The 24151-nt window shown below is 46.0% G+C and overlaps 1 protein-coding gene across 1 annotated transcript in view; it reads right to left on the bottom strand.

Moving 5' to 3' along the window:
- Positions 1 to 24151, bottom strand: part of NALCN (sodium leak channel, non selective) — a 222990-nt gene that overhangs the window by 4556 nt on the left and 194283 nt on the right. The window contains exons 28-40 of the mRNA XM_004680052.2: positions 20030 to 20150; positions 19850 to 19948; positions 14622 to 14715; positions 14012 to 14118; positions 13749 to 13823; positions 12966 to 13085; positions 9813 to 9881; positions 8408 to 8556; positions 7469 to 7562; positions 5445 to 5577; positions 4395 to 4510; positions 2516 to 2673; positions 854 to 1004 (exon numbers count right to left, since the gene is read on the bottom strand). Of these exons, the coding sequence (XP_004680109.1) occupies positions 854 to 1004; positions 2516 to 2673; positions 4395 to 4510; positions 5445 to 5577; positions 7469 to 7562; positions 8408 to 8556; positions 9813 to 9881; positions 12966 to 13085; positions 13749 to 13823; positions 14012 to 14118; positions 14622 to 14715; positions 19850 to 19948; positions 20030 to 20150 (1486 nt within the window). The remainder of the gene's footprint in view (positions 1 to 853; positions 1005 to 2515; positions 2674 to 4394; positions 4511 to 5444; positions 5578 to 7468; positions 7563 to 8407; positions 8557 to 9812; positions 9882 to 12965; positions 13086 to 13748; positions 13824 to 14011; positions 14119 to 14621; positions 14716 to 19849; positions 19949 to 20029; positions 20151 to 24151) is intronic.

Below are 24151 nucleotides of genomic sequence, written 5' to 3'. Positions count from 1 at the left end.
GCTCTACGTCAGTGCCGGCCAGCCCAGGGATGGCACTCCCTGGGCACCCTCCGAAGCCAGGGCGCCTGGAACCTTGCCAGGGCCTGGGGAGGGCGGGTTTGCTCCCTGGAGCCCAGGGCGGTGGGCCGGCCTGTCACCGGCCTGACGGCAGAAGGCCATAGTGTTTCTTTTTCCTTTACAATATAAAGTTATGTCTCTGCAGCAGGCATTGCTGGGAGAAGTCGTCTAAAAATACCTGTTACATATCCATGTTTAGTGATTAATTATATCCCCCCCCCCCACTGTGTGGGAAGCTTAAAGTCAAAAGCATTCAGGAAAGAATGACCTCATAGAAATGCCCATTGTTAGCAAAATATTTGGCCATTGTTGCTGAGTGAGAGAATCTTTCAACTTCGAGTTCAGGGAGCAGCGAGCGGATCATTAAATTTAATTAATGATTAAATATAATCCCAGGAGACATTTAATTAAAGACCAGCAACATCACCCATGTACTTTGGAATTTTGGGGGGCCATGTTACGTGGTTCTGGGGATTCAGTTGCCGGTAAATATAGATTTTGGGCACTTTGAATAGCTGAGTTTAATAAATGGAGACCATAAATATTTTAATAGCAGTAAACCAAATTTAACATTTGTTTTCTATTAGAAAAATGGGACTTCAATGGAAACTTCACGAACTCGGCTTAGAGGGTGTGGCTGAATTTGGACCAGAATTCACATCCTCAGCTGGTGCTGCTAAGGATGCAGTATCACGGCTGCGAGGCCGTGAGGCGCCATCGCTGCCTCCCCCCACACCCCCCCAACAACCCCCCACGCCTCCGAGAGGGGCGCAAACCCGCCCTCCAGCCCACTCACGGCTCGGATGCGCTTCAGGCACTTCTTGAGCCACATGCGGATGGTCTGCTTGGCCACCTCCTCCTCGATGGTGTACTCCAGCTGCTCTCTGGCCAGCAGCTCCTCCAGCTGCAAGCTCTTCCGGATGTCCACGGAGCGGTAGGACAGCATGCTGGGGGCGGGGGGACATGCAGACGTGGGCTCACGCGCTGGGGGGTGACACCTCCGTGCGCAAAACCCAAATGCAATTCTCCATTGCAAAATGCCAAGTGCAGTTCTCCAATTATTTTCTTTGAAAAGGTGCTGATACAGTTATAGAACTGTTTCTTCATTATTGCATGAAATAATAATATCTCCCCGGGCCCTCCCTGGTGGCGCAGCGGGTTAAAGCACAGCACTAAGAAGCTAAAGCCACTTCCCAAGAGTTCGATCCCCGCCTGCCCCGGAGGTGACCACATGGCATGGCAGACCTCTCCTGGTCTGCCCACTGCTCCCCTCAGCAGTGTACTTTGTAGATCTGCCTGTTCTGCTCCCTGATCTGTCTCTGGTGAAGCCTCTCTCCGCCCCTGCACCTCTGGCCTGTACCCAGTTCTGTATGAATAAATAAATAAATAAATCTAAAAAAAAAATAATAACATCTCCCTGAGGTCTAGTGACTTGTTAATCTATGGCTCAGAAAGGCTGGCGTGCAGAAAGGACATTTTCAGCTACTGGCCACAGCAGTAAAGTGATTTGAAAGTACTATGATTTCTGCTCGTGACAAAGACACGGGCGTTGTTCACATACCTGTGATGTGCCGCCTGACAATGCTACATTTCATCAGCGATTAATGAAAGTAAACATGTGACCATTTCCCTTTCTATGGCCACGGGCAGTGGATTTAGCCATGGCCTCCTGCTTAAGACACCGCTATGGGCTGAACTGTTCTCCTTTCCCATACTCGCGCCTCCCACATATGCTGGAGTCTGCCCCCAGTATCTCAAAGCAGGATGTCATTTGAACGTAAGTGTGATTAGTTAAAACACAATCATTCTGGAAGGGGTGGTGTCCTGCAAGACACACACACCCCACCGTGGGAAGGTGGAAGCACAGACCTGGCCGCTCAGATCTGAGTGGCAGACATGAAAACTGGGTGATGCCCATGAGCCAAGGGAGTCAGCGGAGCCTCTTTGTCCTCCCCGAAAGGAGCCGACTCCACTGACACCTTGACCTCAAGACCTCAGACTGCGAGACACTGAGCGTCTTGCTCAGACCACTCAGTGTGTGCTGTCCCAAGCAGCCGCCATGGCAAACACAGAAACCTCAGAGAGGAGAAGACCCAGCTTGTCTCTTTGTCCGGTCTGAGTCTCCTGAGCTGCCAGGAGTCTGTCCACCAACCTGAGGCCACCGGCACAGAGCCGCCCGGCAGCCCCTGGCAGACTCCAGCCACAGAGGGTCCCGCCACAGCCCCGAAAGGAGCTCCCAGACAAGGCCAGGCCCTCTTCTTGGGCTGCCGTGCTCCTGGAAAGCGAGGAAGGCCTCTTGGGGCCGGGGGTGGCGGGGCCTTGTCAGAGCCCCGGAGGGAGGCATTTTAGCTTATGGACTTGCTTGCTCATCATGAGACCTTTGGCCGCGTGGGTCAGCAGCCGGCGGCTGCCTGGATCTCGGCGGGCCTCTCGGGGCTGAGGCCGGGCCGGCGCCTACCTGAGGACGTCGTGGAAGGTGACGTCGCCGCCACTGTGCAGCCTCTCCATCTCATAGCACATGTGTTTGAACAGGAGCTTGTCCTTGTCCAGGTCCACCTCCAGCCGGCCCCGCAGCAGCCGCAGCAGGAACTTCACGCGGAACGTTGGGATCACGCCCTGCCAGGAAGAGCGGCGTCTGTGACCGGCCGTGGCGCCCCGTGAGTGGCCACAGCAAAAGCCTGAGCTGCTTCTCAAAGAGCACCGGGCCAGAAGGGAGGCCTGGCCTCTCCGGAGCAGGGTGGCCGCCATGGCAACCGAGCACTCAGAGTTCCTGCTGGGGCGTGCCTGCTGCTCGGGGCTGTAGGGGACCCCAGGACGTGCCAAGTTACCCATCGCCTCCCCAGATCCAGGCCTAGACCCCACACTTGCTTGCTTTGCCCAGTGGAGTCCTCCCCATCCCGCTTCACTAGCTCAGGCCTGCTCACGGTGTTCCCAACACACAGGCTGAGTGCACAAAAGTGGGTAAGAAACATGAACCAGCCTTTCCTTGTCACTTAAAGGAGAGTCTTCCTTTAACTTTCTGCATGAAATTACTTTTTTTTTAAACGCGGAATGTCGGGATCACCCCCTGCCAGGAAGAGCGGTTTAAGTAGAATTGGTTTAAAACATTACATAGGTCTCAGGTGTGTGCCTTATACATTAAATATGAATACATTACGTTCACCCCAAAAAGTCTAGTTTCTGACCATCATCATACAATTGGCTCCTTGTATCTGAGGGACCACTCCCCACCCCCCTACCCCGGCCCCCGCCTCTTCTGGTTACAAATTTGTTTTTATAGTGGAAGGGCTTATTTTTGTTTTGTTTGTTCATTAGTTTTGTTGATCTCCCACGTGCGAGTGAGATCCTAGGGTGTTCGTGCTTCAACAGCTGACTGATTTCATTTGACACAGTCCCGTCAAGGTCCATCCATGTGGCAAATGGGAGGATTTCACCTTCCTTGAGGCTGAGTAATATTCTACTGTGTATGTAAACCCCATCTCCTGTATCCAACTGTCTGCTGATGGGCACTTGGGTTGTTACCAATGCACCGTAAATAACGTGGCTTCTATGAACGCTAAGCAAGTATTCTAATTGTTTTCTGTGAAAGTTTACCCTTCCCAGAACTTCTCCACTAGAAGAACAATTACACACAGGCCTCGTCCCGGTCAGAGCAGGCCAAGGTTCTGCAACTCTAATCATGAAGTGTCCTTCCAAGTAATAGAAGGTACTGGCCCAATCTGGCTATGCCTTTGAGGGAAGGCCCTGGGAAGAGGTGGGGAACTGGTGACCTCTGAATTCCTGTCTCTGTGAGTGAGAGAATGGCCCCTGGCTGTTGGGATAAGAAGGGGGACGAGAAGGGTGAGGAGGAAGAAGCACTGTTGCTTCAGCTCATCCTAGGAAATCATGGGTAAACTAATGATGAAAACATTCAAGCAGTAAGTCCAAAAATCCAAAATAACAAGCATCATATACCACGGACACACCTCCCTTGCCTTCTACTTGGGATTGCCACGTGGTGCTGCCGTGGCCCTGAGTTGGTGTTCTACTGTCTCCACTGCTGCTTGTTCTTCACCCTCTGCTGCCCCTGGCTGGGCTCCCTGGGCTTCCTCTCCTTGCTGACTTTCTGGATGTCGGCAAGCAAACGGTATCCACAGCTGTTTAGGACATGAGGGGGGACTCTCTGTCCCTCTCCCCTTCTAGCAAATTCTACTGACATGTCAACAATGGATTTCTGCAGCTCATCAGCGGCCACTCCAAACTTAATGCACATCCACAGCGATCACCAGACCACTGAAATGTCTGAAACACAGCAGTGTCTTGGAGGTGGGGCCCGAAAAGACAACCCGTTCTCTCACCTCTCTTTTGTCATCCACCATATTCCAGATGATCTGGAAGTGGCGGAGGTCGTTGTAACTCAATAGTTGGTCCTCCTCGGTGGAATAAAACAAGGAGAAGTTCTCCACAATGATAGCTTAAAACAAAAACAAAACAACAACCCAGAATTCAGAAAATGATGCTAAGTTTTCATGTTTTTGAAATAGGAAAACACCTTTACAAATAGTGCATTTTATTACCTACATGATAAGCCAAATTTTTGGCCATGTTAGTATGGTTTCCAAGTTGCTGTGTCTACACTAGACTAAGCTGTTTATCCAGCCCTGCCTTCTCAAACACGAGGGTCAAGGGCGGAGATACACATTCTGTGAATAGGGATTTCGCGCCAGCTGGCTCTCTCTCTTCCCTGTGAGTTACAGGATAGTCTGTAGTGGTCGAAATGAGTTCCGGGTGGCCCCACAGCTGGGGGAACAATGTGGCTCTTTTAAAAACATAATGTGAGGCCCTCCCTGGTGGTGCAGCGGGTTAAAGCACAGCCCTGAGAAGCTAAAGCCACTTCCGCATGAGTTCGATCCCCGCCTGCCCCGGAGGTGACCCACATGGCATGGCAGACCTCTCCTGACCCGCCCGCTGCTCCCCTCAGCACTGTACTTCGTCGATCTGCCTGTTCTGCTCCCCACTCTGTCTCTGGTGAAGCCTCTCACCACCCCTGAGCCTCTGGTCTGTACCCCAGTTCTGTATGTACAAATAAAATAAATCTTAAAAAAAAAAAACATAATGTGATATTTTGAGGCTGTGAAAGGCTCATATATGTTCCACTCAATCCATGAGAAGAGCTCTTTGGAAATTAATGATCACAATAAACAGTTCAACTCTTGAAATTGCAATCAACTGTCATTTACATGCTTTGGAAAGGTCTTTTCAGCTCCTGGATCAAGAGGCAGCAATTTATAATTAATGCCATGAAACACCCACCCCACGCAATCCAGGATAATTACTTGAAAATTGCACATAATTATCTAAGTACCTGAGTTTAAAGAGATTACAAATATTCCACGAGCCTCACTTACCTACAAGCAGATTCAGCATGATGTAGGCAATGATGACATAAAATGAGCAGAAATACATGAGGGCCCCGGCGTAATTTCCGCAGTCTGTTGCCCAGTATGTAAATTCATCTGGGGTACAAAAGGGGGGCTGGACCTGCGGGGGGGTGGGAGACAGAGAGAGGAAAGGGTGAACACAGAGAATGGCAATTCCTGTTAATTTCCATTGGGAGCATGTTCCTAGCCAAGTAAAATATAATCAACTTCAGAGTCACCTCTCCAAAGCCACATGTATTGGGCATATCATCTGGCAAACAGCCAAACAAATATCTCATTTGCTCTGGGCCCACAGTCTTGTACAATTCCAGACCATCCAGGATGCACAAGGAAAATGAACAGATTTCCTCCTGGGGACACTTTTTCCCACCCCCATGAGCCCGAAGTAGTAAGATCTCATTGTGATACTAACTGCAGACAGTCAAAGCGGAGGCAACAAGAAAGACTTTCTCTGACTTAAGTCAGAGCTTGAGACTGAGGACATGAAAATACAGTATTTGTAGTTATTTGATTACTGTGTGGGGTGGAGAAGGGTGGAGGAAAAAAACTTCCGAGTAGAGGAAGACGGTGAGATTAAAAAGTGCCCCCCAAATTTAGGCGCAGACATCACTGGAAAAGCCAAGCACCCAAGCTGGGAGCAGAATATGGGGACATATGAAAGCACCAGGCGGGAGTGCTGGTTTTATCTTGTTGGAAGCAGAGAAGGTATTTCAGCTGGAGACCAATCGTCACTGTGAGTACCCTGCGTTTGCGCTTCCAGAACGGATGAGAGCAGAGATTATAGCAGCAGTCCACGTAAGAAGTGACAGAATGATAATGGTGGATATTGGCAATAAAAGAGGTTATCAATGGTTAAAAAAGAGAGAGATTTAAAGAGAATTGCCATGTGTAGTCAAATGGGATGCTGTGGACAAGCAAGGGACCCAGTCATTCGAGGCATCCCTAGTTCTCAGGGCTAACAAAGTTGGCCACACCTCTGAGGAAGCGTCCTGATTATTTTTAGCCAGAGAGGCCAGGTCTTTCTTCTGTGTTCCCATAACATTCTGCGTGATCTCTGTTTAGAGGTTTTAAAATTCTGCCCTCTATTGTATTTGGCTCGGTTAATTCCATCCCTGTCCATTTCTGCATAAAGGTCTTGAGCTCCTACTATGTGCTGAGCTTGCCAAGTGTTGAGGTCAGGCCAGTGAGCAAAACACAGACCCTGCTGCTCCCTCCCAAGTGCTGGAGACCCACACAGCGCCACAGCTGCATGTGACCACTTAAGTGCAAATTCACATCCATTAAAGCTAAATTGCATGTGCCATCCAGCCCCTCAGCCGCACCAGTCACATCCAGGTGCTCCATAACCCCACAGGCCTAGCGGCTCCTGATGTCTTCAGAAATCACTGCGGGAATTTCTTTTGGGTAGTGCTGATCTGGAGACACAAGGAACAAATCAAGCAGTAACGTAGCCCAGCTGTGCTGTGTGCTGCGCGGGAGTAGAGGAGCAGGCTGGGAGAACACACGCTGGCGGTGCTGGCCCAGGGCAGGGTCCTTGGAGGGTTTTTGTTTTCATCTGACATGTGAAAAACAGTGAAGGACTGGCCTGCAGGGCGGACACCAAGAGAGAAGACACTCAGGGCTCTTCCTACCACGTCCTTGAGGATGCCTTAGGACTGGCCAAGACCAAGCACCTAGCAATGGCCCAGAACGAATTATGGGCTTAGAGACTATCTGTCGGACAAAGCCAGGAACAGGACCTCCCGGGTTGCATGCGACTACAGTAGGTACGAAGGAAAGAACCATGTTCACATCACACGTAGCGACTTGAACTACAGCGACCCACGTGGGACCACGGGCGATGCTTTGTGGGGCCACATATTATAATACAAGCGAATGCAATTTTGTGGCCTGCATGTCCAGGCTCTGTGTTTTGTACAAAGCCCTGATGTTGGCAAGGATGACAGGAAGTCTCTGTCTGAGTGGAGGCTGTTAGGGACAAAGCTGATTACCATACAGTCATGCATGATCTTGTTCCAGTCCTCGCCGGTGACAATTCGGAACAGCACAGTAATAGCTTTGCCAGCGGAAGAAAAATTGGCATGCCTAATTTGGGAAAGACAGAACAGAATGTGAGTGATGCGGTCTGCCATGAGATAGCAGCGTTTGTTACCATCCAGACAGGTCGACATGGGGGCACTCTTGGCTGCTAAGTGGCATCTTCCAGGGTTAAGGTCACACTGCCTTGTTTGTTATTTATACTTGCCCCCAATGACAGCCGTCTTAAGGACCCACCCTTAGCACAGTGCTGCCAACCTAATGCCATTCATCAGCAATAGCTGGGGAACGAGGTTTAGTAATGAAGTGATTCTATCTTTTACATGGGTTTCGCTCTAAAAGGTGGCATTTTGCTACAGATTGTTATAAAAGATGGCACATCTTTTATATTCATATCAACAACCTCTGCAACCAGACATATTTGTATGCAATTTCTTGTGCAAAGACTGAAAAATAACTATATTTCCACAAAATGTAAGATAATCATTGAAAAATAGGTTTCATATAGAATTCTCAACTCCCTGTATTTTGATAAAGAGAAATTCAAATCCATCTCAAAATCCTTTACTTTTTAAAAATGTAATAATGTATAGTTTTTTTTATAGTATATGGATAGAAAAGAGGTGGAATTTACTGCAATATTGTAAGTAGCTATTTCTAAGTGACAATGGGATTATCCTTTTTGTTCTTAATTTTCTAAGGCTTCTAGAATAAACATGCATGCCATTTTCAATTAGCAAAACATCTTTTGAAATTCGGCCATTTTATTTTTATTAATTTCTGACTTAACGGCTTTGCCTTCTTTCCCTTTGTTTAAAAACATTCCGGTTTCTTTTGGATGATGTTTTTACTATAAAAACGTTGCTTGCTACATGAACAGAGAGATGGCCCACCTGTTAATGTTCTCTCCGTACTTCACAGTCCCAAATAAAACGACTCCAGCAAAAGCGTAGCACAGCAGTAAGAGGAACATGCCGACGATGATAAAGAAGCTTTTATACATGCTGACCACCACCGTCAGGAGGAGCATTTTCAGAGTTACCTGGAGGGGGGGCGGGGAGAGGACGATGGGCGGGTGAGGCCTCTCCCTGAGCACAGATACCTGGGGAGGGTGGGCATTCAAGCTGCTTGGCTGCGGAGTGGATCCAAAAACACATTTAAAAACTGTTTGCTAGGTACTAAGTCTGAGTAATATTCAACAGGTAATTAGACAGAGAGAAATGTATCACATTCAAGCTACTCAGTCCCTCAGCCAAATGAACACAATTACACCCCTACTCTTTAGCCTGCTATGTCCTCGCTTCTTGCTTCTACTTCTCTGTGTACAGTTTTGGCTGCCGGCAAGTAGACTCAGGATTTAGTTGTGAAATTTAAAGGTTTTATTCGCTGTCTTACTGATTAACTTTACTCGAGACTATTCTTTAGAATATTTTCCTTAAGAGTCTTTAAATTTTGGTTGGATGGGAGAAAAGTGTCTTTTGAAGAGGGTAACCTGGCTAAGGTGAACTCGTTAAGATGAACTCACTTAACCTAGTTAAGGTTTTCATCTTGACCGTAAAATTCTGCCATCTGCTCGTTTACAAAGTCATGTACTAAAGGTGCCTTGGGGAAGGGAAGCAGCAGTGACTGTGTTACGGAGCTGAGCAGACAGAGGGACGGGCTCAGAAAAATACCTGGGGATTTCAGAGGTGAGAAACGCTGAAGTGGAGGACTGAACAGACTCACACAGGCAGAGACTCACAAAAACAGATCGCAGTAATGTTAGCCCAAGAAATGACCATCACATATGAAAACATGGGGAATGTACATCTATGGACTTTATATGTTAGGAACAGAAAGGCAGCCTGACTTTAAGTTATGAAAATTATGTGTGGAAGTACATGGGTGGACATTCACAATGAATATAAAGAAATCTGGGATGACTGATTAAGAGGGCTCGCTCAAGATGACGTTTCTTTGCAGAAAAAAAAAAAACTCATGAAAAACAAAGACAATACAAATAAAAAGTTGGAAGAAAGACCACTGCTTTTTTTTTTTCATCCTGATATTTACCTTGAGTTGATGACTGAATGTCCTTAGTAAATACGCAGGCACAAAAGCCCACACAAATATCAGGGAAGACATCGCAAACTGACTAAGCGACTGATTCATTTAATATTTGAAATTTGTTCCTGGTGAGTGATGTCTAGCGGCCCTTCACGACAGCCCCGAACGCAGCAGGGCAGCCGAGCCCAACAGCCCCATTTTCTTCCACAGAATCTGTGCGACTTATGACAGCTTTCTTCACCGCGTACTTACGTGCTTCCCACAGATGGAGAAGAACCGAAAGACGATCACGCACGCGCCCATCATGTAGGTGTACGCGTTCTGGGAGGAAGACAGGAGAGAGCTTTCACCGCAAGAAAAGCCTCGTTCCGGTTCCAGTTTTCAGTTTAGGCTCTTTATTTGGTGAAGTCTACTGAAAAATTAGCCTCATAAAATGGGGACATTCCTGTGAGAAATTTATCTTGAAAAGGTGCTAAAAAGGTCACTGCCCAAATTCATGAATAAATAGCAGCTATAAAATCCAATCTTAAATGAAACTGGCATCTCTGTTTTGCTCAGCTGAATACTGTATTTGCAAGCGAGACTAGGGAGGGGAGAGTGGTGGAGGTTCTGCTGGTGGGTGTGATGAGGAGACAGACATCTGAAGAGGGGTGAGCCCACTGTGCCCTTATACAGTGAGGTAAACCAACACTGCCTCAAAAAATACAAGGAAAAAACCCTAAGATTTTAAGAGGAAAAAAAAAAAAGACCTTGGGTGACTTATTACAACATGGAGTCAAGTGAGACGGATCAAGGGTGCTGGCACAGAGGTCTGTGGTGCGGGAGACGAAGGGAGAGGTCAGCTTTCTCTCTGGAAGCTGACTTCAGAGATGTCCTCCCTGCTCAGAAACACCTGCTAGCTCCTTCGAGTGTGAGATCAGCAGCAAGCGATGACTCGGTACTTTTATGACTAAGAAAGCTCCATCTGAGGAACAAAGATCCCACCGGCTAGTGCTGCAAAACAACTCTGACATTAAGCTGATGCCAAGGCAGGATTCTTCGAGGAGCCCTCGAAGCAGTCACAGATGGGCCCCCGGGAGGGGGGTCCGCGAGAGCGGGAGTGAGGCACGAGGAAGTGAATGTGTCTTCACAGAAGCATCTCTGGAGGGAGCCAGGGCTGTGTCCTGCTTCCTAGCAGCTCACAGCAGAAGATGGCGGCCAGGACCATCCTTCCGGGACCTGAGGTTCTTGGCAGTACAAGCCGGCACACAGAAAAGTGGGGACGAGGTTTCATCTCTGGGGAGAGCCGGAATTAAGACTACTCTACCCTTCTGCTTAACCGAGAGGCTCTGGGCTACAGTTTTTTTTTTTTTTTTTTGAGAAAAATAAAACGATGGTCCCAGCAATACTTCTTTGCCCACTAGCGCTAAACCTACTCTAGATCCCTTTCCTTTTGCATTCTGGAAGCAACGACACCAGACGGCGTCTTGGATGAGAACCCAAATATTCCACGTGGGCTCCAAGGTCATGTTGCTCTTGTTCTTTCTGCTCCAGCTACATGCTCTCTCCTCATCCCTCATGGTCTCCCCTCCTCCTCCAGCTGCAGCCCCTTCTTCACCCCCTTGGGTCATCTTCTCCTCCTCTTCTGTATCAGTTCTCACGGACCTGGGGCAGTCCGTGAACGCCACCTAGCTTTCCAGGGTGAAGGTGTTCAGAACAGAAAGTCTTTGTTTTGCTTGCTACATTCTTCTCATTCCTCTCACAGTGACCTACACACTGTTAGTGCCGGAAACCATTTATTATTTGAGAAAATCAGGTGAAGAAGCAGCTCCCACCTAGCCGTGGCTCCGCCCGGATGCTGGAGATGAGCAACAGCTTCTTAAGGATGCTTGAGATCTTCCTGAGCACAGTAATTTCAGAGGAAAGCAGGACTTAGTGGTAGGGAGTGAGTGCCTTGTGCCAAGGCTCTTATGCATGTGTTTCCTAGAGTAATTCCCTCGGGTAAAGGGGACAGAGGACACATGGGGACAGGGGGGCCATCGTGTTGATTTTGGAGAAGTAACAAACAAGGAAAAGTAATTTAAAGAAAGTACTTATAACAACATTAAGAGTTTATATGTTTAAATTTAGAGAAAATGTCTCATACATGATCTTCAAAATGCCCACATGGGATAGGTAGCGTATGGAGCAATTTCCCTCAGTTCAGACTAGGGAACAAAGTGTTGCTGAAGCCAAATAACTGGATGGGGACATGACAGTGGCCACACCTAGACCAGGACCAGGTGTTCCCGAGGTGTGTGGCCCAGCAAGGCAGCCGCCTCTGGCCACGGGCAACTTCTGAAATGCGGCACGGGCCAGTGTCGGTGAAATATGCATCGAGACAAGGACGTGGTATGAGAGGGAGAGTGGGAACACAGCTCCCCTTCTCATTTCATGCTGCGGGCCTAGTGAGGGGAACTTGTGGACATGGTAGGTTACAAAATGTATGCTGTTTCTTTTTTTTTTTTTTTTAAAGATTTATTTGTGCATACAGAACTGGGGTACAGGGCAGAGGCTCAGGGGCGGCGAGAGGCTTCACCAGAGACAGAGTAGGGAGCAGAACAGGCAGATCGACGAAGTCCACTGCTGGGGGGAGCAGCTCGCAAGACAGGACAGGTCTGCCGCACCATGTGGTCACCTCCGGGACAGGCAGGGATCGAACTCATGCGGAAGTGGCTTTAGCTTCCTAGTGCTGTGCTTTAACCCGCTGCGCCACCACGGAGGGCCTGTTGTTTCTTTCTTACTTTGTAAGCGGGGCTCCTGAACTTAGAAAATGGTGTCTACGCCCACCTTTTACTTCTGTCGGTCAGCGTGGCTCCAGATGGTGATCAAGCGTGCCCCCTGTGCTAGATCTGAGCTGGACCACAGCCCGAAGTGGGTGGGGGCGACTGAACGCATTTGGGCACGAAGTGGGAACGAGACACGAAACGGGGACTGATTTAGAGGACGTTTAGAGAACGGTGGCTGCGTGTCCAGTAGCAAATAAGGAGCGGAAGAGTTGGGGGCCCCACCTGGGATGCTGACTGCTGGCAGGTGGACCCACCATGCCTGGAAATCACAGTGCTATGCCTCAGCCAGAAAACTGGGTTTGAGGGTCCTGCCAGCTTGTGGGTGCATTCTGTGTTTGTCTTCTTGCTCGTTTTTATCCTGTGGGGAAATGAAGGACTAAGCCTGAAAACCTCAAGGCTCTGTCTTTTGGCTCACATCCTGGAAGGCCTTTGAGGGGTGTGTGGGTTTGTGCATAGGCACACGTGTGAACACATCTGAAGCCCCATCTAGGCTGGGGTTACGGCTGGCGAAATCTGTCACCTGAGAGTGGGCTGACCTGGAGTAAAAATTTACCTGAAAGGAAATTAGCAACGAAAGTGACCTTGGCTGTGAGCTTACCAGGAGGGCAAAGTGAAGCACCACCCACACCACACCCAGCGACGTCACCAGCAGGTCGTAGCGATTCCTTCTGCTCTGCCAGAAGCCAGCGGGTGACATGGCTATGATTTTCATTGTGACCTGGGGAAGCATGAGGAGAGTGAACAGAGCCCAGTGTTCAGCACCTATGTCAATGAAGAAACTACAAGCATTTTTTTTTTTAAGGATACAGAAACCAAAGAGAGGAATGTATCATTCATCTTTCTTTCTCTCTGTGTTTTACTCTGTCATGAATCTATTCTCTCTACTTTCTTTTCTTTTTAGTTTATGACAAGTTCTGAAACAGGGTGGTTTTCTTCCCTGTGGTTTCTTGAGAAACACTGAACAGTATGGGGTGAAATAAGAACCTGCTAGTATTTCAAAGATTATCTTGGAAAGTGATATTACATGGCCTGTGTATTCAAATAATCTTGTCTGGGCCCAACTCCCTCTCCTCTCAGGCTGTAGGCCGAGTCCATGAGTTGTAGTGATTTGGGAAGTTGGCAATGAATCTTTGAATTTGCACATCCAGACAGGCCAACATTCAGAGATGTCAATCAATAGCAATGAGCAGTTCCTGTTCTCAGAAAAATCTGGAGCATCCATGAAGTCTTTCCTCAAGTTCAGCAGAACAGACCAGAAAGGAAAGATCTGCAGAGGATGCCTGGCCACCAAAGACTTCAAAAGCCAGGGGCCATCAAGAGGATTGCGTTTTGCTGTCAAACAGGTGCTGTGCCCCCAGACCCAGCTGAGACATTTCTGTACCTCTAGAACAAAGATGAAGGTGAAGACCACGGACATTGTTGCCAGGGGAACGGTCACGGGATCCTCCACGTCCCACTGGAAGAGACAACAGGCAACATGCACCCTTGGCCACACCCACGGGACGCAGGAAGACCCCCTACTTCCCACCACACAGGATGCGCGTTATAGCGTCTGATCCCAAACGCCACAGGTGGTGAACGCACGTGCCGGACACAGCGATGAGTAACAAATTCACCCCGAGATTCTTGGGTGCTGGGAAGTACCTTGACAGACAGCAACACCGACTGGGCCAGGACCAGCAACGCAATTGTCCTCTTGAAAAATGGATGCTGGGTTATGTCATACATCTTAGCTCTGAAACCGTCGTTATCTGGAAAAGCAAGGTTGAGGAGAGGACACTTTAGACAGCGGTCTCCTCTCCTGTCCTGGCTTTCATTTTCCCTCCCACTCCTCTTAAGCCCCATGACATTCCCCCCCTACAGCTCCATCTATTATGTTTCTGCAGGAACGGCTGGCTCTGAATATTTAAAACGACGGCGCGTGATGTCCTCAGTGTTGGAGGCAGAAGCGCATCATTCAATTTCTGTCACTTCAATACATTTCACTCATATTTTTAAAAGGCAAGCACAAATATATATCACTTAAGAATTCATCTTTTCATTAAGGCTTATCCTGAGAGCCCTGAAGTGCGGGCCTCGGGTGGGTGATTTGAATACTCTACGGAGAGATCTGTAGTTGGGAGCCTGTTTCTACATTAACTTCTGTACAACTGCCTAGTGGCCTCACGATTATTATTTTTATTGAAATCTTAGACTCCTGGGGAATCATGAACACTAGTGCCCCACATGAATAAAATCAGAGCATCTTTGATACCCGGGCGAGGTGGGAGATGAAGAGGCTGAGCTATCTTCAGTCGGCTCTTCAGATCTTCCCATCTTCTCTGATCTACAGTCAGCAGAGCCGTCCCCTTAATAAACAAAGCAAAGCAGAAAAGGTCGCCACACCAAGGATATGGCAAATGGGGTGGTACAAACAGGACTAATTTGGTGGTTGAAAATAAACACGGTCTTCACATACCAGGATGGGTCAAGAACATGGCCAGGATTCTCACACTAGATCTTGAGAGGAATTCCCAGGATAGCCACAGAGTAATAAGAACATCCAGCAACCTTTCATTGCTACCTTGTATCAAGTGTGATATTCAGGTTTGGGAAAATCCACAGGTTTTCTACATGACTCTAATTTCCAAAAGCAGTATTCGCTTGAACAATGGCTACTTTCACTCCCTAGTAAGACAGGCTGCAGCAAAATGACAGCTTGAGTTGATCGTGGTGTTAAAGATATTTTGTCTCTCTCTTTTTTTTTTTTAACCATTCTGCTCTGTGCCATGGCAAAACTATTTTGAAGCAGTATGATGTCCTACAATTCAGAACTTGAAGAAATTAATGCTGAGATCTCTCACTGTCTGATTAGCTAGCCTGTGACACAACAGAGTACTTAGAACTCACACAAATATATTGTGTTACATATCTTCCATAATATTATCAAGGCAGATGTATAATTTAAGATTGGGGGAAAAACACCTGCCCCGGTGCCCTGTATTCTGGCCAGTAATGACTATTCTTTAGTGTCCTGAAAGCTGGAAAGTGTATAAAAGAAACTATAACCAAAGCAGGTCTTTGAATAACATTGTTTTTCAACCTAGCTGATATTGTTTTCCCTCATCAACATCTTAACATTAAAAGCAACACATTAAAGGAAACAACATTCTTTGAACATCCTTTGTGTGTCCTCCCTAGGATGTGTTCAGTGTTGTCTATGTGCCATGCACAAGAATGTATTTGCTCAGTTTTTTATGTAAGTGGTATCCTTTAGTGTTTGTTTTTATCTCCAAAGAATTGTATGTTTTCCACACAACTAGATATAAATTGGTCCATTTAACAGCTTGCATAGTATTCTGCTGTGCAAATACAGCCAAGTGTGGCTTCATGAGGTTACGGTCACATGCATGGGGGGCTTCCTATTCCTACACCCGCTATAATGTTTGCATAGTGATGAAATCACCAAGGAAGTGTGACTATATGTCAGAGGCTGTCTATAAACAAGGCTACAATAAACATGCATGTGCTGTGAACATTGATGTCACCTCCTCCTTCGTAAATCTCTAGGAGTCTGGGATTTTATGCATCTTGACATAAAAGATGTTGCCAAGTTGTGGTCTGAAGAGGAATAATTAAATAATGTTAGGACACCAACCTGCAAATGTTCTCAGTTGTTTACATTCTTACTAATGCTCAACATTATCAGACATTTTAATGTAGCCACTGTATGGAGCTAGTTTAGGTTTAATTATATCCTTTTAAGTGTCTAACTGGTGATTCCTGTCTCTTCCTGTGTGAATTGCCTGTTCATATTTTTTGCTCATTTTTGTATTTGGATATTTACTTTTAATGCTTGACAGACAAATTTAACAGCTCTGGATGTGGCTCTTTTGTCAATTTTGTGAATTGTAAATATTTTCTCATAGTATTATTAGCTTGTTTTCAAAATATGTTTGAAAGGTTTTGTAACTTAAACTTATAAGTTTAATGTAATCTAATTTATAATTTTGTTTCATTATAAATTTCACATTGTGGTTAACATCGAGAGCTCCACAACTACTCCAGGATCATAAATGATTTCTATATGCCTTAAATTTTACTTTTCACATCTAGGTCTTTCATTCATGGGATTAAATCTTGAGTATGCTGTGAGTCAGAGATCTCCATTTAGTTTCTATAAGTATTACGGTACCCTCAATTGATGGTTTCATCTTCTCCACTGATTTGTTGAGCTATATCTGTTTGAAATGCTCCTGGGTCTCCCTGGAGGAGTTTCTGCTCTATTCTACTTAGTGTCTGACTTCCGACCCCTGTAAACTCCAGACCACTTTACTTACTTCATCTTGTTTTACTTCCTCACCTGTTTGCTCTTGTTCAAACTTATGAGAAGCTTATGGATTTAATTTTCCTAAAAAGCCAGTTTTTTTGTCATGCTCGAGTTTTTCTATAGTTATTTTCTATTAATTTCTGTCCTTATTTACTTTGTTTCCCCCACTTTCTTCAATTTTACTTTATTGTTCTTTTTATACTTTATTTGGATAGCTGACATATTTATAGTTAATCTTTGATTTTTCTTTGATACACACACCTAAATTTGAGGTTTCTGTCCAGTAACTCAAACTTCTCTATCTTTTGAGTTTTTGCATATGGCTTTTATGAACAATTTATATTTTGTGATGTTTTCCAATTTTGATTTTTTTTCTGTAATCCATCAGTTATTTAGACTGGGATCTTAATATTTACAAATTATCAAGGGTTTCCTTCTACCTTTCTTATTATGGTAGAACACAGGTTCTGTATGTTAGCAACTTTTTGGTAATTACCACGTTATGGCTTTGCAGAGGCTCTATCTTGTACTTGAAAATAACACACCTTAAATTGTTGGGGTTAGTTTCTGCTGTATACCCACTTGATCAGTTACTTTTATTATATCCTAGCTCTTATTTTCTTCCTTCCCCCTGTCTGGTTTCTGAGTTTCTAGAGAAACATGTTATCTTCCATTCTGATTTTGAGCTTGCTGGCTTCTTTTTTTACAATTTGACTTATTTTTGCTTCATCATTTTGAGGTTTAAATGTTCAATGCTTTTCTGGTATTTAGTTCCTTCTGTCATTATTTAATAATACTGTTCATTCATAATATTTGTCTAAACTTTTTTTCTGATAATTACTAATGCTGAACTATTTTTCTCATTGACTGCAAACAAATCCTGTTCTCTGTATACGCTAGACATCCTCATTATCTCTTCATTATGCAAAATAAAGTATCTGAGAAAGTTGAACATTGAAAGCTTAAAAAATAATAATAACCATGGAACTCCCATTTTAATAAATGGAAACTTTAAAATTATGAAATTAGATTATTAATAAAACAGTTACTTTACAAGGAAAATTAAAAATCTACATATTACTGGTATAGTCTAAGAACATTATTTTGAAGATAACATTCACTTATGTTTTCTTTTTTAATATAAGTTTATTTTTACATCATTTTGTGCCTTTTAGTCTAAGAACTTTAAAAACAGATTTCCATTTTCTAATGCAAGCATAATTTGGACTAATACTAAATGGTGAAACTATTGTTCCCCAATTCACCTAATTTCCCGGATCTTCATGTTGCTCTACTGCCTGTATATTTGGAAATCTATTTGGATACCTTTGGGTACTCTAATTAGAATGTGAACTGCGGGTAATAGTATGTGTTCAGAGTGTCAGTTGTACTATCGGGTTGTTACATTCTCAGGGCCAACGGCAGTAACTGGCCTCTAGTAAGTCAGGGAATGTGCTGATGAATGATGATGAATGAAGCTGGGTTACAGCAGCTCTTGCTACCTTCTAAAACACTTGAAGACCTTTCTTTAAAGTTCACATAATTGAGAAATTTTACTTCCAATCGGCTAATCAAGTTTGTAACACAGAATACGACGAGTGCTCCTACATGTCCCCTTTCTCTAAGCACCTCTAAGCTTCCAGGGAAGCTCCCATAACTCAGACCCCCGGCTTCTTCCCTCCTCAGGACATAAACGCAACCTGTGCCTGCGGTAGCCTGTCATTCCGCTTAGTCCTTCATCCCTCTGAGTTCAAGAGCTCGATTCATTATCCATCTGAGTCGAGCTAGCGAGCGAGGGGGAGTGTGTGTGGTTTCGTGCGTGTGGCTGCACTGCTGGCTGGCACGCCTCCCCAGGCTGCTCGGACTGTGCGGGCACACCCCGCTTTCTGGGCCTGTTCTGCAACTCCCAGCGTCCGCTCCACCATGTGGCTCAAAGCCCATGAAAAGCACCGTCTTCCTCTTCCTGCTTGGCACGAAACTGAACACACCGTAGGGCTTCAGGGAGCTCATTTGTGAATGAGCCACGAAGTAAAAAGGGCAGAGGTGGGGGCACTGGGCAAGACACTCGCTGTCCTTTCTGTACTGAAATCCCATGTTCCTGGGGGTTGGAGCAGTGTCGGGGCTCCAAAGCAGGTGGGTTTTTACATGGCACCCTTGGAAAGCCTGGGCGAGAGGCATCCTCATTAGGCGCACATCAAAGCTGGTGATTGAGTGGATAACGGCGGCCACACAAGTTGAGCCTGGGGCCGGGGAGCGATACCGCCACGTGCAGCCCCAAGCCGCACGCCAGCCTGCGTGAATGACACGGGCGAGCGGCAAGCCCAGCCCTAACTCAAGGCAGAGTGACACTTTTATGCTCTTGAATCATACACTCGGCAGCTACAGGCACCACGTCTGAATTCTGGCCCCGGCAAGTTATTTCACCGCTGTCAGCTATTTTTATTTCAATGGTGGATGTCAGAGTTGTGAGAATTGATGGCGACCTGTGAAAACCTCAGTGCTTAGTGCTTGCTGGGCAGTGCGTAGGCAGCTCAATGATCACCATGCAGAGCAACAATGGATGGGTGCTTTCACCATAAAGGGCGGCTCAGGCACGTCCAGAAGAACCACACAGAATGTTCTCTCCAAATGCAGTTCTGCACAGGTATAGACACTCGCTGTTTTCCCATTTGTGGGGCGTGAATTCAGCCACTTCCGAGGCCACGAAGTATTTACAGTTTTGATATGAGATTAAAACATCTTTTTGCCCACGTGAGTGTGGCGTTAAAAAGTCCCACCTCACGCTCTAGCTATCAAAATTCCGAGGTCAACTACTGAGTTACAAAGAAGCAGCCTAATTTACATTTTGTGAAAGTAATATTACCTGCAGTCAGTGTGCCAGTTACAGCTACTGTACTCTAATAACTTGCTGTGCAGTTTTTCCACTCCAATGGTAGGAGATGTGCCTTTCCATGGCGGGAGAATTAATGACAGTTACCAAAAGGGAAAATTTTTGCAAGAGAATGGTGCTCTTAAATTATGTGCCCGGGCGGCAGTTTGTAAAATAGTCAGAGATCATTTACACCAGTCACATTATGGTCTGCGGCGACTTCATGTCTTGTGTGAAAAAGAGCGCTCAGAATGCGTGGCCGGAAAAGAATAAACCCCGTGATAGTTCAACCAAGGGTCCTTACCTTGTTCTCATTGAAATTAGCAATAACTACTCCAACAAAAAGCGTCAGTCCGATCATGCAGCCCAGGAATACAAAAACGTGAATGTAGATCCCATGCATCTGTGGAAATGAAAAACATGGTTATTCATCAAAGCAAATGAAAGTAGCTGGTGGAGCTTTCAAAAGGAGCTGGGGGCTTACCGGCCCCACACGATGGATAATGACGTCCCTCACTTCCACCCAGCCTTTCAAGGAGAGGACCTCAAATAATGCCAGCATGGCGTTTCCCACATTGTCGAAATTAAAGTTCCGAGGATTCGCCCTGCAATTCAGAGAAAGGAGTGTTTTAGGGAATTCCCATGAGACGCTCCTAAGGCAAATATCTGTTGCTCTCATCAACCTTGGGTGCAGGCACAGCAGGCTTTGGGAGGCTGACACTCATTGCTAAACCGTTGCTAAAGATGCACACGGGTTGCTAATGATGTTATTAGCGATGCCATTAATGATTAGGGAGTGAGGGTGTGTGCTCAGTGGAAAATGACAAAATGCACAAGACACAACTGGAGTCCAGTTCCCGAGGCTCTGCAGGGCTTCCGGCGTGAACTGATTAAACCGAGGACACACTTTCTATCTAGAAATGTCAGCCTGTCACTGCAGCCCAGGCATGTTACAAGTTCCACAAGCTGGATTTGCTCACAGCTCTGACCTTTCCAGAGTCCCCTCTCCCTCTTGGACTTCTTTCTCTTATTAACTGTGTGCTGTCAATAGATATCTCCAGTGTTCCCCAAGATATTTCTTGTGCAGTGAGCAGGCCCCAACCACAGTTGACTCCTGATTTCCAGAATACTTTGGAACATGCTTTACAGATGTCCAAGCTCAACACTGTACACCTGAAAACACATAATGTATAAACTGTGTGACTTCAATAAAAATTTCAAACAAGTTGGCCCTCTCTGGTGGGGCAGTGGGTTAAAACACAGCACTGAAGCCACTTCCGCATGAGTTCGATCCCCGCCTGCCCCGGAGGTGACCACATGGCGCGGCAGACCTCTCCTGACCCGCCCGCTGCTCCCCTCAGCAGTGGACTTCCCGGGATCTGCCTGTTCTGCTCCCCACTCTGTCTCTGGTGAAGCCTCTCGCCGCCCCTGAGCCTCTGGCCTGTACCCCAGTTCTGTATGCACAAATAAATAAATCTTAAAATTTTTTTTTTCAAACATATATTTGGCTTTGCCATTTTTTGTGGGGGTATGTCTGATTTTTCTGTCATGTCTATACTTGTTAAGAATTTCTGCAAGTGATCTGCCTTACTCTGTTGCATTTACTCTGGTTGTCATGGGCTTTTTTTTTTTTTTTTTAATTTTCAGAGTTCAGTGTGTTTTTCTTTCCCCCCTTATTAGTGAACATCTTAAGTAGTTAAAAAATTTATACAGCCATGCACTGGAAAATCAGAACTAGACTTACATTTTCTGCATCTGCTAGAGAACTAAGTTCAGGATTAAGAAAGAGCATAGGCTTGTTGAAGCTTGGCTAAATTATATTATGATACTTTCCCCTGGTAGCTTATTTATCAAAATTTAACCTTAATAAGAGGTGACATTCTTTGGTGGTGCGGGGGAACCTGGTTTAGTTATTTTTCTACCATATTTTATGTTTTTAAACCACAGACAGGTACAGCCATGGAATACACCTTTGGAGTTTGGAGTTTTAATGTTAAATAGATAGGGATCTAATGAGAAAACATGACAATGAAACTAACTTACTCCTATCAAAATGTCTTTTACACAGTGTGAAAACACCACTTGGAAATTCACATCTGGGATTCTAACTTACATATTTTTAAATATGGAAGTAGAGCACATATTCTTCAGTTTTCCCTACAAGCTCTCCTTTGGGGAATTTCAAATTTTACAGTAGGCAGAAACTGCACAGATTCTACGGTGTACAGCTTCCTTAAAGAAGGATTTTCTGAAAGCCGAGTGAGCCACTTCTCAGAACTGATGCTGCATGTTCTTACCCCTCCACTTTATTCATGTAAAAGTGCTTTCATAGCTAAATTTGCAGAAGCCCAAGCTACTTTCATGTTTTACATCCTTTAAAGGTAGAATACATTAAAAATATGCTTTTAGGCTGAACCAAGAAAAATAAAATGTAGGACCAGACTTAAGTAGGTGGAAAAGTATACCATGTTAACAATCTAAGTCTATTTTAGGCATAGAAAATGTTTGCGTATGCTTTATTCATGCTACTAAAGCTGGGAAATTTGAAACTCTACCTGTAACTCCAGAGAGAATCAATACATGGTGGACACGATCAATTATTGTCTTTTTTCCTGTTGACCTTCCTTGCTTTGAAGTCTTTGAAATACCACCTGTCCTGAATATTTTTTTAAAAGAGTATCATCTTGTCACCCAGTACTGACACAGCACTGGGGCTGACCTCACAATTTGACCAATCCTTTCCCTCTCAGTGAAAAGAGCTCTGTGGTCTGCTAGACCATGCTGGGGGTGGGGGTGGGGCTGCCCCTGCTCTGGGAGGATGGGGACACCGTGGAGGAGAAAGCAGCTCTGCCCCTGGATGAGGGCATGCAGCAGCGACAGTGTCCAAGGTAACCCCCCTACCTGGTGCTGGCCACCGTGTCCTTCCTTGCAAGAAATGGGGAGTCCCTGCACCTCATGGAACATATGCCCATCTCTTGACCTTGGATTTTGGCAGTTGAGTTCCCAACACACACGGCCCTAGCTCTGCCTGGCCACGCCCCCTCACCTGTCTCTGGCTTTGCCCTCCTCACTGCCAGCGTCCGACCCTCCTTTCTCCGGGTCTGTGCTGCAGCTGGGCTCAGAAACCCCTGGCATCTGAGTCAGAGGCTCAGAACCCAGGAAGCTGAAGACTCTAAGCTTCAGGTCGTCTCCTGGCCCAGGGCCCTTCTAGGGCTCCTAAGGGGGCCCCCAGAGAGTTCACTAGCCCCAGTGAACAAACCTAAGTAAGGTCCTTTATACTTTTTTCTGAAAGAGCATATCCCCGTTGGTTGAGCCTTAAGCTACAGCGTTCGGTCTCCCCCTGCCTCGAATGTATGACAGTGTGACTTACAATGACCTAGGGTTAAGCTTCAGGTGAGTGTAGGGTTAGAGTTCTGATGAGCATCAAAGGCCTCTGCATGCTACAATAAACTGTGGTCGTATTTTCTGTTCTCCACTAGACTTCGGGCTCCTACGGCCAAAGCCACACACAGCTGCTCTCAGAGACAGCTTCATGCCTGGTGGACCGTGAGTGACTAGGTAAATGTGTTTTATCACATTTGTGGTAAAACAGAACTTCCCTGGCTTTTCTCTCATGCTTTCCAATCTCCCATCTCCCAGAGCTCTGTTTAAAACACCGAATGTATAATAGATGAGACATTTAATTCCCTTTACCAAGGTAAAGTTTACCTTATTCAATTAGGGCAATTCACAAGAAAATGGACATATTCATCTGGGGAGGACAGAGGCGTGAGGGCGTCTCCTGGATCAGGATGTGTAGCTACGTCCTGGCTATGAATATCAAAGCGTTTCTCCAGGCAGTTCCCAGATATATGCTATTTTTCTGAATTTCTGAGAAATATATTTACACATTGAACTCATAAAAATGAAAGTATTTCTGACTGCTAGCTGGAGATGGAAATGACAAAAATGATCATGGCTAGAGCTGACACCCATCGTCGTAATGTTGTGACGATGACATGGAGCACAGCCTCTCTGCCACAGCTGTATGGCGCCACTGGACTGGGAAACCCTGCGAACAGCTCACGCGAGGTTTCCTGTTGGGCTCTTGAGGCTGCCCAGACGTTTATCCTCACTGTCCTCAGCTTTGGGGCTGTGGCCAGAATGCCACACAGCAGGGGAGAAGAATCCCATCTGACAGCTTCACATCCATAAATCATTATGGCGTAACAATGAGTTCTAATCATACCAACATAAACATTTTATGCTTCTTTAATTTTTTATTACAATGCAAATTAGGCTGTGCTTCTAGGGAGCCCTGAGACAAGGTCTCCCTGGCTCACGGGAGAGTGAGCCATGCCCACGTCCCGGCCTCACTGCCCAAGGTGCCTTTTCTACCATGATTCTTCAGTACCGGGCTATATAAAGCCCCCAGATAAGTTGTACTGAGCTTTTTATAAACGTGACTTTTATGTTAGAGAAATGCCAGGGCAGGTAACCACGGGTTCTCAGGTACAATGCGTGATGTCGCCTTTCCTTTGAAGCATTTTGACACCTGTTAGAGAACATCAACTGTGGCAAAAGCTGAGGAGCTGCCACGCTGCACTCCTTGTTCTAAGAACTAGAG

This window comes from Condylura cristata, unplaced genomic scaffold (assembly GCF_000260355.1).
Source record: "Condylura cristata isolate star-nosed mole 26May11 unplaced genomic scaffold, ConCri1.0 scaffold00010, whole genome shotgun sequence".
NCBI classification, from domain to species: domain Eukaryota; kingdom Metazoa; phylum Chordata; class Mammalia; order Eulipotyphla; family Talpidae; genus Condylura; species Condylura cristata.
The sequence above is the reverse complement of the archived record's forward strand: the minus strand, read 5'-3'. Positions and strand labels throughout refer to the sequence as shown.